The sequence below is a fragment of the Serinus canaria genome, chromosome 2, assembly GCF_022539315.1.
Source record: "Serinus canaria isolate serCan28SL12 chromosome 2, serCan2020, whole genome shotgun sequence".
Classification (NCBI taxonomy): Eukaryota; Metazoa; Chordata; class Aves; order Passeriformes; family Fringillidae; genus Serinus; species Serinus canaria.
Window position 1 is genome coordinate 13621552 of NC_066315.1, and position 16248 is coordinate 13637799.

General features: G+C 43.3%; 1 protein-coding gene across 13 annotated transcripts in view; it reads left to right on the forward strand.

Moving 5' to 3' along the window:
• The first annotated feature begins 319 nt into the window (after positions 1 to 319).
• The window catches only part of PARD3 (par-3 family cell polarity regulator), a 443013-nt gene continuing 427084 nt past the window's right edge, over positions 320 to 16248 (forward strand). For 7 of the 13 annotated variants that reach the window (XM_030229712.2, XM_030229732.2, XM_030229719.2 and 4 more), the window contains exon 1: positions 322 to 550. In XM_030229712.2, coding sequence (XP_030085572.2) covers positions 431 to 550 — 120 coding nt within the window. In that variant the 5' untranslated portion in view covers positions 322 to 430. Of the gene's footprint in view, positions 551 to 16248 lie in introns of all 13 variants that reach the window. The other 6 variants (XM_030229752.2, XM_030229789.2, XM_030229776.2 and 3 more) reach the window with 3 other exon arrangements.

A 16248-nucleotide genomic window follows, 5' to 3' on the forward strand; every position in this document is an offset into this window, starting at 1 on the left:
CCCACCCCGTCCGCGCTGCCGGCGCCCCGCGGAGCCGACCGGCTGCCCCCGCCCCGCCGCACCGCCCCACGCCTCCGGAGCGGGAGCCAGCTCCGCCGCCCCGCCCGCCGCCGCTGCGCGCCGGGGCAGGAGCCGAGCAGGTGGCCGCGGGCAGCGCCGCGGCATGTGAGCGGCCCCCGGCCCTCGGGAAGGCAGCACCGGCCCCCGTCCTGCGCTGCCCTCCCTTCCCCGCGCCTCGCCGGGCCGGCCGCGACGCCGGGGCGGAGGCAGGGCGCCCGCAGCGGCAGCCCGGCGGCGGCCGGGGGCTGAGCGCCGCGCCCCGCCGGGGGGCGGCCGTGGCGGAGGGCGGAGGGGAAGAGGAGGAGGAGGAGGAGGGAGGAGGAAGGCTGCGCGGGGCCGGAGGGACGCGGGATCCCCGCGGCCGCACAGGATGAAAGTCACGGTGTGCTTCGGGAGGACGCGGGTGGTCGTGCCCTGCGGGGACGGGAACATGAAAGTTTTCAGCTTGATCCAGCAAGCGGTGACCCGGTACAAGAAGGCGATCGCCAAGGTGAGGGGCGCGGGGAGCGGCGCCCGCGATCAATATGGCGCTTCCCGGAGTGGGGAGGGAAGAGAGGGGGAAAGTCCGGGCTGCCCCGCCGGGGGGAGCGGCGGGAGCGGGGCCGGGGGCGGCCGGCTGCGGCGGAGTCCGCGGGGAGCGTGTGCCCGGCGCCACCGCGGGGGGCGGGGAGGGGCTCGGCCCCTCCGCAGCGGCCAGCGCGGCCCCTCCGCGGCTCCCCGCGGGCGCCTGGCGGGCCTCGGCCCTTTGTTCGCCGGTGCCTGGCTGCCCCCGGGGGTGTCGGTGCGGGAACCGTCCGAACCGGGCCGGCAGAGCAGCGCGGGGGCCGGCGGTGCCGGGTCTGCCCCGGGGCGGGTGGCGGGGCCGAGGCGCAGCGGGCCGGGCGGAGGGCTGGAACTCCAGCTCCAGGCTTCCCGGCCCTCCAGGCCCGGCGGTGAGGGCGGTGCGAGGGGACCCCGCCGCAGGGGCGTCCGGCGCCCCGCGGGCCACCCCCCGCACCGGGCGAGGCCCCGAGGCCCCGCAGCAGCGCGGCCGCCCGCGGCACCTCTCCGTCCGCCGCGCCGCGGGGGAGGCTGCGCGCCTGCGGGACGGTCCGCGGTGCCCCGGGGTGCGGGGGGCGCCGGCCCGGCCCGCTGCGGAGCCCCACAGCCGCCCGCGCCGGCCTCCCGCAGCCCCATGTTGAAATCCCTGGCTGTGCGTGTGCAGGCAGTTGCAGACTTGGCTTTCCCTCCATGGGCAACTTGTTGGGCTTTGAGTTTCTTCAGTTTCTTCCCTTTTTTTTTTTTTTTTAAATTTTTTTTGTTTCTCTCTTTCCTCCCCTCCTCCCTTTCCCTCTCCCGTACTTTCTTGTTGCTGCAAACTTCTTTTTAGTCAACTGGTTTGTTGGGCAGTGTGAACATGAAACCAGTGGCTGAGAACTTCAGCAATGCCCTTCCCCTTTCCTCTGCCTTATCGATCTAAGAAGTTTTAGTTGTGCTTCTCCCCCTTATCCCTTTTTTTATACTTTTGATCCCTGAAGTTTTACTTCGGCAAATGCAGACTGCCAGGTTGTCCTGAAACATGCAATGGAAGGAATATTGTGAACAGTTCATTGATTGGTTTGAAGTGATTCTCGAGAAAATTTTTAAAATCAGTTTTTTTCATAAAGAATTCCAAATGCTGGAAGAAGAAAAGCAACTGAGTTTCCCATCACCTCCCCACCTAATTCTTGAAGAACATGGTTTTGAACACAGCAAACATATTCTGATTCTGTCTGAAAAAAGAGAAAAATGATTCTCTAGGATATGGTTGTGGCTGTATACCAGCTGTCATAGACAGCAGTTAATGCATATGGCAGTCTACTTGCATGTAGGAGTCTGGGGCTTAAAGTACCTCTCTGGTTAAGGTAAAGCAGTGAACAGTAAAATGAGTCTGTTTGTGGAGCACTGAATGCCTCTTTGGGTCATTCAGATGAGAAGTGTTTGAAGCATTTGTTCATCAATGTTACAACATTAATGAAAGTAATTATTTTGTTATGTTTTGTTCCAAAACTGGCCCGTGTAACTCCTGTGGCAATGGGCTGCATCCTGGCTTCTGAGTATTTAGTTGCATTAAGGGGTGGCAGTTGCCTTCTGCAGCATAATGTTAAACCTGGGAGGGATTGAAGTTGTAAGCACAGGGGAGACGAACTACAGTCACCAGGAAAAGGTTACATCATTGCAAATTTCAATTCAGAATAAAAGTGGCCCACCTGTGGAAGCATGAGAGGGAAAAAAAGTAACTGAATATGGCCATGTACTTATTAAAGAGACAGTTTGCAGTGGGGCAGCCAGACTTTGACTTGTCCCTGGTATCAAAAGCTCTACATCCTGGGTTAAAATGACACAGTGGTTTTATTTATTAGTATTTATATGGTGGTTATGCTAAATGCCACTGGTATGGACTTGAGGTAGCTGCAATTACTGAGATTGTTTCTAATAGATGGAAATTCGGTGGTTGAAAATAGTAGCAGTGTCCATGGACTTTCTCTGAGTGTTTTATATGGTCACTGTCAAACCTTACTTCTAACTTAAATTTGCTGAGGATTTTCTGTGGTGATGTTTAGGTGGGAGGGAACCCGATGTTACAGTAAGTAAGTTTTGTAAGTAGGTGTAAAATGCTGTTTGCTGTGCTTGTTGTAGAGCAACATAGTAATTGTATGGTTTGGATGCTGGAATTCCACAGATGACTGTATTCTCATAGCAGTTAGATGGTTCCTTTCAGTGCTAGTGTAGCAGATGAGCAAATCTTCAGTTCATAAGGAGACAAGAAAGGGGACAAAGTAATTCCTAACTGAGAGGATCGAAGTATATGAGCCTATGTGAATTTACAGTTTGGCAGCTGGTATCAAGCTGACACTGAAATCTACTTCACCACCACTGTGCTCATATGGAAAGAAGCATATCTGGTGAAAGATTATTTAAAATATTTGAATGAAGTTTATGATTTTCATACTTACAGCAAAGCAGCATTTCTCCTCCTGCAAGAATGTGTGTGTCTACTATATGCAGCAGTTCTTTCAGGAGAACTCCTTGAGAACTGAGTTGTCAGCCCTTCCCAGATTTCTTCCCGCTTTGTCACGGTTTCCCAGTTGTGATTAGGAGTAAGTGATCTGCACAGTGCACTTATGGTGTCCCTGTGCAGTCATAGTGAGGCAGCCCAAAACCATGCTTGCAGAATGCCAGGAGTGAATAACTTCAAAATTTGACCTCAGTGCTCTAATTTGGTATTTATGTTGAAGAGACATGTCGAGAATGGAAAAAGTACAATCCACATAATAGTACAGTTCTCCTCTCTGTAAAATTTTAGGAGTTCAGAACATACAGCTAGCATAACTGCAGTTAGTTCTGGGTGCTTTGTCTTTGATGAGGATTCTGAGTGAATCCTCAAATTTATTCAAAAATTTATTAAGGATTAACACTGCTGTCAATGCTAAGTCATTGTGTATGGAAGTAGTTATTAATATGACAGGCTGTGTATAAAGGTTAGTCTCTGTAGTGTGTACAAATTTTTCTGTTCTTCTGCTGTTATTTAAAGAGAAGCTTTGTGTCTGAAACATGATGCATTCTCTCTGCAGGTTGTGTTTGCGGGAAATGAACAAGCAAATGATAAGAGATGTTTGAAATGTCCACCTTGTTCAGGGCAAGTGGAGTCAGCAAAATCAATCATGTTAAATGAAACCCAGTTTTCATGGGGGCACGCTAATGGTGCACTTTTGTGTGGCTGGATGGAGTGATGCAGCCTCTGGCACAATCTCTGCCTGAGTCTTAAAGGAGTACAACTTGGGCAGGGGACAGCTGGCCTGAGGAATGGTAGATGCGTTTTCCAGACCCTGCTGGTCAAGGGCTGTGCAGATTTGGAGTTTTTGTGGTCCTAGCAATTAATTTAGTGTTTAAAACCTTGCAAGAAGGTAAGGGTGATTTAAGAGGGGAGGTCAGCCACATCTGAGTGGTTCAAAATTGATGGCAAGAGATGATGGCCTGCACCAAAAGAGAGAAAGCAGACAGGCAGTTGAGATGAAACATGCTTATCAAATATTGAACCAGTATTAAAAGGTGGAAAATTATTATAAAAATGATGTATCGAGCAACTGTTGAAAGGAAGTGATTGTGCATCTTGTAACTTTGGTTTGATCTAGATGTTGCCAGAGATGTTTCGGACTTTTTTTGTTGACTTTTCACAGTCAGCATAATCTCTTGTGCTTTGATTTTTGCAGAGGATATTGTAAGCATTTAAACTTTTATCTTCTTTTTCTTGCAAGTAAAAATAGGTATGCATAAGCAATGGGTAGATATAATTAAAAAAGAATCATGTGATCTAAATGAGCATAGTAAGCAAGAATATGAAATAGGAAGTTGTAGATTTGCTGGAGTTGTTCAGTGTCACATTGAGTCCCTAGAGGGATTGTTTGGTCTCCATGATAGTTCAGGCTGATGCCCTGCATATCGTGGGCTTGAAGTGGTGTTCCTAGACATCGTATATAACCCTTATTTTCCAGTTAAAATAAGTAAATTAACAGTTTTCCTGCTGAATCAAAATTATTTTAATAGAAGTCCCAAGACACCTTTTCCCTCTCCTATGCCAAATGCTGTAGGAGATGAAGTTTTATGGGGGTTTTGATGTTGCATGGAACAATACTTCAATTGTTAATTTGAAAACTGCAGTGCACTAGTATTTGTGAAAAGAAATTGTAATCTGCTCTTTGATAGTGTTAGAGGCTGTTGCTGATAAGAGACCAGAACTCCAGGAGAGTTGGCAGTGTAAGCAAAGGTAACAGGTGTCAGATGACCATATTCTCGTGTAATCTGTACATTGGGGGCTTAGGTCACCCAGAGTTTAAAGCTCCATCTCTTTGGTAGGTCTGACATTCATCAGAAGGGAGTTGTGAGGGAGGAAGGTTGAAGCCTGGGTGATTGTATCTGTGAAGCTTGTGTTTTTTTTCTGTTTTTGATTTTATCCCCCCCAGTGCCAGCTAATGGGGATTATTTGCTTAAAAGTCAGTTCTCAGGTGCTTCTCTGTCAGGTACACAACGGCAGCTTTGATGCAAGTTATGTTCTGTAGAGCAAACAGTTGCACAGTTCCTCATGAGTGTGTCACTGGGGCATCATTTGTAGAGCCTAACACATGGGTGGGTTGGTATGAAAATCTGCTGATTTTGCTTGGGCTTTGTGTTGTTCTTGGCACATTCTCTCTCTCCTTGAGCCTGACCACTAGGTTTTTGCCACAGGCTTAAATGGATCTGCCACAATGCCCATTCAGTGACCCCTTTGGCAATACTCGAGGGCAGCAGTGGCTAAATTTATCATAAAAAAGATTTAAAGTTCTTTTTGTGTGTGTGTGGTTTTTTATTTTCTATTTTTTTTTTAAGATTTGGATTTCAGTTATCTGTATGTGCAAATCTCAAGCCTTTTTTAAGTAGAAAGAAATCTTACAGGCGATTTCCAGAATGCACAGGAATCCTCTCAATCCCAAAAAGGAACCAAAATGCCAAAAAAATCCCTGTCACCCCTGCTGCTCAGTTGGCCATCAGTTTAGTTCTAGCTGACACCCCAGGATGATGTGTCTGGGCTCTGCATTCAGTGTTGACTGGGTAGTATTTCAGTGATTTACCTGAGGTCAGCCATGATTCCATGGGGCTCTGGGCAGTTTTCTCCAGCTGGCTCTTGACCTCTTCACTGATGCTGGGCTCCCAGCAGTGCAGTGAAACCCAGCTGATAGGAACTCATTCTGCTGATGCTTGGAGCAGCAGTGGAGAGATGCTAATTTAAGGAAGAAAAGTACTGAAATGGGTCATGATTGCTTCACATTTAGAAAGCTGCTGTGTGATCCTGCAGGTTTGATGCTGGAAATGCAAGGCTATAGTGATAAATTCCCTCTGCTCATTATGGAAAACTTTCTTTTAACCTCTTCTCTCCAGTTCTGTCTGTGTTTTCAGCCAAATCAATGTTTTCCTGTCATTGGCTCATCTGTAAATACAGATGACTCTTGCACATAGCAAGAGAATTTGCAGGGTGAAGGTAGAAATGAACCTTTGGAGCAGGGTGTCTGTGGAGGTCCCTTGCATGGGGACTTTGGTGTACAGCAGTGCTGTGCCTGAGGGACCTGTGGGTTGCAAGGCAGGGAGCTGCACAAGCCCTGCCATGCCCTCTCTGCCAGCTCTTGCCTTTGTTCTGTGCCATCCGTGCAACCAGAGAGGAGGCTTGTCTTAAAAAGGCCTGAGAGCCACACTGGGGCTGTGCCCCTGTGAATTGTGCAAGCAGGCACTTGGGATTATTCAAAGCTAATAAAGAAGACTGAATTCTGTAGTATTTAAAGAGAGTGTCTTGAGAAGTGAACACCCTGTAAGCCCTTCAGCTTTGAAGGTGCTTTCAGTGAAGGATGTGTGTGGTACTGCTGGGGCTGGCTGGTGTGAGCAGCACCTATCTCTGGCTGGACAGGATGCACCATGGATTTCAGTTTGGCATGATGTGGTTTCTCAGTGTTTCACTGTTACTTACAGTGATCAAAGTGAAGTGTGTGTTTGTGGAAGAGTGGCTGGAGAGTGATTTCCCTTTGAGCAAAGCCCCATTCAGCTGCTGAGCAGTTCCTGAGGCTCTGAGGGGAGGATTGTAGAGGAGCCTGTGAAAGTGCTTAGCGCATTTGGGGAATGGTTCCTGGAGGCAATCTGGGGTTTAGGGAGTTGCCAGCCTTTCTTCTCCTGGGCAATATAGCCTTCCACCAGTGGAAAGCCATCTGATTCTCATAGCTTTTTACACTTTAACTTCACTTATAACAGTCACAGATGTTTTAGTTCTGTTACAAAAACACCACTGGAAGCAACACTTTCTCAGTTGTACCAGACTATGACATCTTTTGGTCGTGGCACATTTAATCTGGTAAAATAAGATGGAGTAAATGGGGGAGAAATGCTGGTGATCTTAGTTGTACAGAATACGGTTCATGTAGCTTTAAAACAATTTCCTGGTTCTTCAAAGGAAAACAAACCGTTTCATCCAAATTTAAATTGAATGGATAAAACATGCAACAATGCTGAACCAGTGCTTATGGATATTGAAAATAAAGTGGAATTCTTCTAACATCAATCCAGAATATAGCACAGATGTTCTCACTCAGAAATATTTTCTGAGCAGTAAGAAAATAAAAAGTGAAGCAAAAAGTATTAAAAAAATGTGGAAGATACTTTAGAGCATCTGTGCTTTATTTTTTCCCCTCCTTTTTAATATACATTATATATTTTCTTTGTTTCTTTGAGGTCATTTTGATGTAATGCTCAGCAAGTCTGGTACTGGAAAATGGATAAAAAACCACCAAAAACCAAACTGCCTTTGAGCTAAGTTACATAATCCAGTGGGACTGTTTAAAAAACCAAGAAAGTAAAAAGAAAAACAGCAGCACAGACATACATAATACTTGTCAAAATGACTAATATTGCTAGTGAAAGAGAAATGAGTCAAATTTTAAATTGGGGGAAATAATTTTAAATTAACAGCAAATATTAAGGCCTTTTTGAGAGAATCACATTAGTTTTACTTGCTACAATACCTCAGCAGTGTTAGTTTTTTTTTTTTTTCCTATGGGCATTCTTAGTTATTTTCTCAAGTTAGTCCCAGGTATTTGTTAAATTTGAAATAATTTTAATAACTATTTTGTTGCAGTATTTGTTTTTGTTCTTTTTTTTTTTTTTTTTTTTTTTTTTTTTTTTTCAATTAGGTAACTTGGTGGTATCTTATTTTCTACTTCAGTTCCCTGTGGCAAAGTGATGCACATTAATCACCTATGTAGTCCCAAACAAAAGGAGAAATGCATTCCTACTTTCCTACTAAAACTCTTGGACTGCATCCCACACCCTACATCTCAAGGCTGGGGTCTCTGGTGCAGGAGAGGAGGAGTGAAGACCAAGAGAGTTTCTGTGCAAGGGGCTGATCCTTGCTTCCCAGGAGCAGAGATGAGCATCCCCAGGAGCTGGGCCCTTGGGTGCTGCTGTGTTCCTGCCAGAGACCATGGTTTGGTGCTGGAGAAGTTGGATGGTGTTGACTCCTGGATTGTTGTGCCTCCAGCTTGTCAGGACTTCTGTGGTGACAGAAATAGGGCTGGCAGAAGGGAAATGACTGTGGGGAGAAGGATGATCTTCTGTGGGGGTGGAAAGAAGGATGCGACGTCCTTGGAGTTTGGTCAAAGGAAATGCTTTTGAAGGATAGGTAGATATGACTTCCATTGCTTTTTCTTTTCATGTGAGTGGGAAATGGGAGTTTGCTTGGAAGCAAGACACTAATGCAGCACATGAAGTACAGACAAACAGAAAATGCCAAAGATGGGGAGAAATGGGTTAACTTGGTGCCCTGGAGGTGAGCAGCCCATTTAGCAAGAGGATGAAAAGTTGACCTCGGTGGCACAACAGATGTCACCCAAAGGCTTTTTTTAAAAAATCAACCTGTGGACTTTATTATAGGAAGCTTTTCTTTCTGGGCAATAAGCTTAGTGAAAGTAGCATATCCCTGATTTGGTGGGGAAAATGGACTCTGTTTTGGAAAAGCAGTGTCACGTTTTTGGCCATACTCTCCATGTTTGCTCGTACTCAGCCTGCTGCTGATGTAGTGAAATTACGAATTTGTTGCAGGAGGAGCAAGGTGGTATATCATTAACAGTTTTCTTTTTAAGTGGCGACATTTATAGGATTATTTTTTCAGGTGTGCATGTCTTTACAGACTCAGAATAGCAATTTAAAATGTTTCTGGTGTTGATGTGTATTACTAGAAAAAAAAAAGTTACGTGGGTATAAAGTATTTTAAATGGAGATAGAACTTCTGGGAGTGCCTGTATGTTTGTGTGTGCACCCACTTAGGTGTTTTCATTTGTTTAAAGAAATGTAGCCACACTTAGTAAATGGAAAAGTAGTTTCACCTTACCCACACTTTACTTACATCTTTTTTGCATGTGCTTTCAAAGTTGTTGAGTTACTCTATCTACCCCCTAGGCAAAGGCCACATAGTGTTTTTTCTCCTCTGTTAAATGTCAGAAGCAATATCTTACTTGTGAGAGCCTTGCAGCAATACCCATCTTTGTGCATGTAATGAACAACTTTGATCCAAGTTCTTAAGGACCTGAATAGGAAGGAGCTCAATTCAGTAAATATTGGAAAAATTACTTCTGGGGTAGCTGGAGTGTCTCTGAGACCACACAGCTGAAAGTTTTGTTGCTATAACAACTTAAATGACAGTTGAGAAACCCCAATGAATTGGAAGCTTCAGAACCTTTTGCTTCTTTAATAAGCTGCTAAGTGAAATAACAAAGCTTGATTTAATTCAACCTCTCCAAGAACCTGTTGGACCATATGTTATTTGTGTTGTTTTAAGTGTGCATTTGTTTGTGCTGTCAGTTTGCCCCTCTGCCTTCTTGTGAAGATTCTGTGCCTGCAGCTGTGAGCACCAGGAAAGCAGCCAGCTACCAGGTACCAAAAGAAGAATTTAGGCAGCAGGGCTGTGGTGGCCAGGCTGTGGTGGCCATCCATTCCTGGGGAATGAGCTCTGGCCTCAGCACTGTGTGCAGCCTGAGGAGAGAAGGGATTTTACCTTGATTTGTCTCTGGCAGTAGCAGGCTGCTGGAAGACTGCTAGCCTGAAGTGTTAGGCTTTGCTAAAAGTTAAAAAGTATTGTGCAATTATAGTAATTTGGAGAGTATTACAATAGTAGGACAGTAGTCTCTATACACCTCAATTATTCTGCTGGGTGTTTCTGTTTTTTATTATAGAGATGAGTGTTGGATAAGAGAAGAAATGCTGCTGCTTTTTTAGGGAGATGAGGGGAGGTAGCCCAATAATGGCTGTGGCTCTCCTGGAGTGGGGTAGCCAGCTTTGCAGGGCTCCTGTGAGGTGTGTGTGTGTGTGAGGGGCTCAGCAAGGCAGCAGGTCAGGTTTGCATCAGGGTGAGGGTGTGCCCTGGGTTAACCCTAAGCACTGCCAAAGCTTCTCTTGTGGCATTGTAGGAACGAGGTGCCTGGGGATGGGGGAAAGGAAAAGACCCAGCACAAGAGACTTCTCCACCCTCAGTCAATCTGAGTCCTGTCTTCTGGGCATGGTGCAAGTTCAGAGCATTGTTGCCAAACCCTCTATTGAACATTTTTTTGATGTAATTAAGAGTACTGATTTGAGAAGATAGGTTTGATGGGTTTTGCTCTCATTGAGTTTTTTTAACAGCAGCTTTAGTTGCTCTTTCTAGTTTTTCTACAAATAAAAAATAACATAAATAAATGCTATCTGTAATAATTCTGGAAAATTTGAAGTTTGAACAAGGAAATATCAAGAAAAAGTGGACTGGCTAAAATAAAGTAGCGCTTTTAAATTCAGAATACTGCGTTAGCATAGGCTCTCTTTGTACAAAGGCCAATGAATGTGATTTTAAATGACTATAACTGTATGCAAAATATTTGTATGTTTGAGAGCTTCCATTTGAAGAGAAAACCTTCTGTATGATCTGGACTTTCAGACTGATCTGAAAGAAAATGTTATGCTCTGTATGTAAAACAGCATATTTAACTTGTGGTTGTTTTAGGCAGTGGAGTAGTCTCCTCAACCTGTACCCAGTGATCACTCATGAGCACAATGCTTTGGTAAACTAAACTCAGATGTTAATGTGTGTGAAATGTTACTGTAATCAGTGCCTTGTAAGTCTCTCCTTTATTAGTATAGCAGTTTGAAGTAAATTCCTGATGACCCTTTTGTTGCTTTGGCATTACCATAAAATACCTGTTGTTACCTTGAAGCCTCTGCTAAATTGGAAGCCACAGGTATTGAACATCCTGTATTATATCTTTTGGTGTTTATGAAATACTTAACTCAAAAGGCCTTACCCTGTCTCTTTCTTTTGCTGGTGGAATTGCCTAGCTGAGGAATGGAAGCAGCAGTGAAGGGGAGCTAGCTTGTACGAAAAGCTAATTTGTGCTGAGTTAAATATTCTTGTGAAATTTGAATATGAGTTAATTAGCTGGAACGTACTGCTGTTTACCTTTTAGCATCTGGAAAAGTCTAAACAATCTGCTGAAGGGAACTGTATCCTAAATTTACGTCCAAAATACTTTTTTACAATTGTGTATTTCAGACTTGATTAAATCTGCTTTTTGTGGTGGTATTTTCCTAGTGACCTGTGGGAGAAGTGCTGATCTAAATAGCTGAGGAAAGGTTTAGGTAATTCTCTAGTGTTGTCCTGTGGGCTGTTCAGGGTGATCAGATAGATCCACATAGTTGTTCCCTTTATAAAAATGCTGTCAAGGTGGACCTGTAAGTGCTTATGCATGCATACTACTCGTCTCAGTTAAAATCCCAAAATTTACCGTGGCCATCCACATCCACTGTACTTGAGTCCAAATTAGTATGAAATTGTCTTTTTTTATTCTAAATCACCTCAATTTCATAGTTCAGCGCTTGCTTGGTCTCAGAACAAAATAAAAAGGCTTTTAAAATTTGCTTTATGTGAAAGTTATTAAACTATTTGTAATCTTTAAATCATAATAGCTAATTCTATAGGATGTATGTCTTGTTTTCATATACGCATAGAGTGGTTTGGGTTGGAAGGGACCTTAAAGATCACCTGCTTCCAATCCCCTTGTCATAGGCAAGGACACCTTCCATTAGACCAGGTTACTCAAAGCCTGATCCAGCCTGGCCTTTAACACCTCCAGGAATAGGGCACCTGCAGCTTCTCTGGGCAGCAGAGAAGTTGCAGATTTTGTGGGTTTTACGGGTGGTCCGTGTTACCCTTTATAAGATCGTGTATTATGTCTGTGATTAGACAGTGTGTAAAGACTGCTTTTACTCTAGCAGCCTTCACAAGCTGCTTCTGATTCAGTGAGCCAGTGTTTTGTTGCCTTCTGAAAGACTTTGTTTCCAAAGGCTGGTGGATGCCAGAGACATGGTGAATAGAGAGAATTAAGACACAATGAGTCCACATTTTTTTCTTCATCACTCTTGGGGATTAAAGTCGTCTGTGATACTGAAATAAAAAATAATAGTTTTTCTGTAATTAATTAGTGTTTTAGAAACATGCTGTTTATCATTCAGAATTTTCCTGTCACTTTTTTCAAAAAGTGTGCTGTTCCTTCTGAGCTTAAGTGTAGAGTATGATAATTCAGTTCGTGTTTTGTGTTACTCTTCCATGTAAGGTAGAAGCTGAGATAGGAAGCAGAGATCTGAACTCAGTTTATAATCAACAGCCCTTTGCAGCCTGCCTCTCACCTGATGGGCTGCTAGGGAAGCCAGCCTTTGGGGAAGACCACATGGCTTTGGGTTTGTACACTCTGCCTAGATGCAATAAATAAGAGGGTCCGTTCTTTGCAATTGCAAACTGTGCATTTCTCAGCATGAACAGCAAATCAGAGACAGCCTGGTGCTGCTCACTTGCTTTGCCGAGGGAAGGGAGGGGCTGTGAGATCAAACACTGAGCTCCAAGATGCCAAAGTCTGTCTATTTTAACTTTGTGGCTCCCCTCTCCCTATTTCTGAACAAGTAGGGCTACAAATACAGCATGATATGTAAAAGCAAAGCTGTGGAGTCTCCTCCCCACTGCTTGCATCTTTATATATAGTTCATTCTGCTGATCAGACTGTCACACCTGCTACCAGCCTCCTTCAGAGAGCAGATTGCAGCCTTGCAATTTAAGTGCTCCTAACATATGTTGGTGATACACCAGCAGCAGGACAAGGCTTTTAGCTTTGACAGGCTCTACTGGTTTGGGAATGTTGTTAAATGGACAAGGGAGAAAAAAAAAATAGAGTAATTTTGAAAAAAATATTTAAGTAAATATGCAGAAGGATAAATGAACTAATAAAATCTGCCACTTTGTTTTTTGTTGTTTTGGTTTTTTTTAAAGCATGGATTTTAATAAATATTATGCTCGGTATAGAACTCCACAAATAAAACTTTCCCTTTGTGTCATCACTTACGCTGTTGCCCTGGTCATTGCCAGGGTGTTGAATTTCCACATCTGTATCTAGACTCACTGGTGCTGGGTTGCACTTGCTGTGTCCCATTGCAGGCACCAGCCCTGTTACTGCAAGATGAGCAGAGGCTCTGATTCGCTGTGTGGTTGGGCTGCCATGGTATATTCCTCACTAGTAGATAATTAGTTTTTATAACTTGCTTTCGTTATAGGATGAATTACTTCAAATTGCCTAATTTTTAACATGGAAGGTAGGGTTATGTGTACAGGTTGTGCAAGTTGTTAGAAAAGACTGAACATTTTGTGTCCCTACACAGTTAAAAGATTCACTAACTCAGCTCTAATTCAGCATTCAGGGCATCTTCAGAGAAGTTTAATGTGGCTTCAGTAATATATAGTAAAAAAATGAGTGGTACTTTTTTGTGGAAACTATTGCTTACTCCATTTTAGCAAGTTTCCTGCAGCACAGGAGCCTGAGTTATAGAAAGAGATAAATGTAGAATCGAACAGGAGAGATGAAAAGTGCTGTGGTTCAGATTTAAGGAACAGTTACGGTGTCTTTTGGTTCCTTTCAGAAACATTGGCTGAATCTTGTGGTGAAGATGCAGGAAGTATCTGGTTAGTTTTGCTTTCCTAATGCTGTGATTTGAGAAGGGAAATGTATGTATCAATGCCCTGCTTCTTCAGGTGTGAAAGAGGGGCACAGAGTAGGAGTGCGCTCCTTTTTATCACTGCTTACCAAGACAGGCCTGCATTAACTGGGAAGATGTGTAGGTTTATTCCAAACACAGATGATGGAGTACAGGATTGCTCACCTGGGAGCAGCATTGTGTGGCTCATTCTCTGCAAGGACCTCATTAAGACTTGCGTTTCACAACGATGTTAATTGCAGCGAATACTGGCATTAAGTTCTTCTGTGGTTTTCTCTGCATCTTTCTTTGACCTTAGGAAAGGTAAATGTACTTTGCTGTACTGGCTGTTTGTGCTGCAGCAGAGCTGAGATGCAGCCATCAATGGTAACAGCATGCAACACCCAAACTGTCTGCAAGGAGATGGCTCTTCAGCACCCATTCCTCTTAGCAGGGCAGTTTTCTTCTTTGTTTTGCCACTTTTCCCTTCAAAAACAAAATTGGCAAGCAAATGTCATAGCATGAGATGGGCACGTATGGATTTATCCCTGCAGGGTGCATAGCGAAAGCAGGCACAGGTGGTCACTGGCTGATCCAGGACCACACAAGCAGTTCGGAACCAAGCTGGAAATAAAGTGCTGACCTGCTGACTCCTTCATGGCAAGACTGTCTTTCCTCCCTAGCAAGGATGTGGTAAAATATTGCTGTACTTAATCCTTCTCCTGTTCTGTAGCTCAGACACTCTATGAAAAGACACACCAAGCTTCCCGAGCTGAAAAGAGAGTAGCTTGTGGTAATTGGCTGTTGAAAAGAAAGTCTCTTAGTTTTAGAAAAGTGTGGAGCCCATCATGTTACACTACTTAATAATGTCTGTTTCTTAGGTAAATTTTTTAAACTTGGGTTGAAACTTCCATAAAGGATCTGTCCTTGACAGTGTAGGATGTTGACACCAGTATTGTTTAAATGTTTGTAGGTTAGAATGTAAATAAAGGAAATACTTATGTTTGACTTCAGTATAGCTATCTGAAGGGATTTGTAAGTAGTGATTTTTGTTTAAGTGACATGCTGAAGCCAGACGAGGTCTGTCAGTGATGTATTTGTTTTAAATATGAGAAAATTGGAAAAGGGAGATTATTAATCCATGACAGTAGAATTTAAATCAGTGTTTCATTTTTTTTTCCTCCTTAAAGTTCTGTAATACTCTCTTAATACAGAAGTGGTGTAAATAAAGGTGGACATGGCCACGAAATCTGGGTAGTTGGTAAGTGCTTTAATAGTGTTCAGCAACGGGTAAGAAAGAGCTGTCTTCATGGTTATGCTTTTTTTTGGTTGATGGGGTTAATTGCCTTGGTCTCAGCTTGTAGACTACTGTGCTACAGATGCTGGTGTAAAAGGAACTCGATCTACCAAAACATTTTAATCCCTTCTGCATACAGTGCTGAAAAAAGCATGTTTTCCCCTTGTTAGGACTAAGCATCATATTAGGATCTCTGTATTATAATTATAATGTCATATTAGGATGGATCTCTATATTGTGAATAAGGAAACGTGCAGGGCTGCAGTAGGGCCAGAGACAGCAAACCAGGGAAGTGCTTGCTGTAGTACAAATTAAATAATAATAATAATAATAATAATAATAATAATAATAATAATAATAATAATACTAAACCCTGAAAATTGGGGTTTTGCAAATCTTAATTCCACCCTAAACCAGTTCTTTCAGAATGATTGATTTGAATTTAGCAAATGGTTTAATCTTTTGTATTTTAAAAACATGCTACAGCCTAACTGCCATTTATTAATACTGCTTTTGTTGAAGCCTTCAGGTTTTATTAACAGCTGTAATAGTCATTGTATTATCTCCAGCATTCTGCAAAAATGTGGCTGGTGGACTATGCAGCTGGGGGAATTTATGAAATAAATTTTAGATGACATTATAACTGTTTTTCATATTTTTCCTCTAGAACCTGTATTTTCAAATGACTCTGTACATCTTTGATAAACATGCTGTGACTAGGCATGGAGAGCCCGAGAGATTTCCATGAAATCTTGTAGAATGTATCTCTTAACGATTTACATGAATTATTTTGTGTTTCTTGTTATTTTGACATATCCCTCTTATTTTAGACAGCTTCCTCAAGTAGAAAGCTCCTGAGAAAAGAAAAGCTGCTTGTATTTAGATTTAACAGTCCTGAGGGTAACAGTGCTTATGCTTTGCTTCCTTTGCTGCCTTTGGAAACAGCTATTCCTGACCTGTTCAATGGCATCTCTGTTCCTGGCTTTTTCAGAAAAGTTCATTCTGTTCTACTACATTCTAGCCTCTATTGTTTTCTTCTGGTGTTGTTTCTGATTCTTGCAAATGATTTTTGCACAGCAATGTCCCCCTTTATTTGAATGTGCTGCATGTACATCAAAGATTCCAGTTTAGAAGGTTTCCTCATCCTCCTGCATTTCTGAGTTATATAATGATGCTATGGAAAGAAATAATGATGCTTTGGAAACTAGTATTGTATTTGTTTTATTTTATTTTTAGGCTGCCCACTGCCTTTTAGCCTCTCTTGGGGCTTCTTTTTTAGCTGTTTTAAACTCAGGCTATTCCCTATACCAGAACAG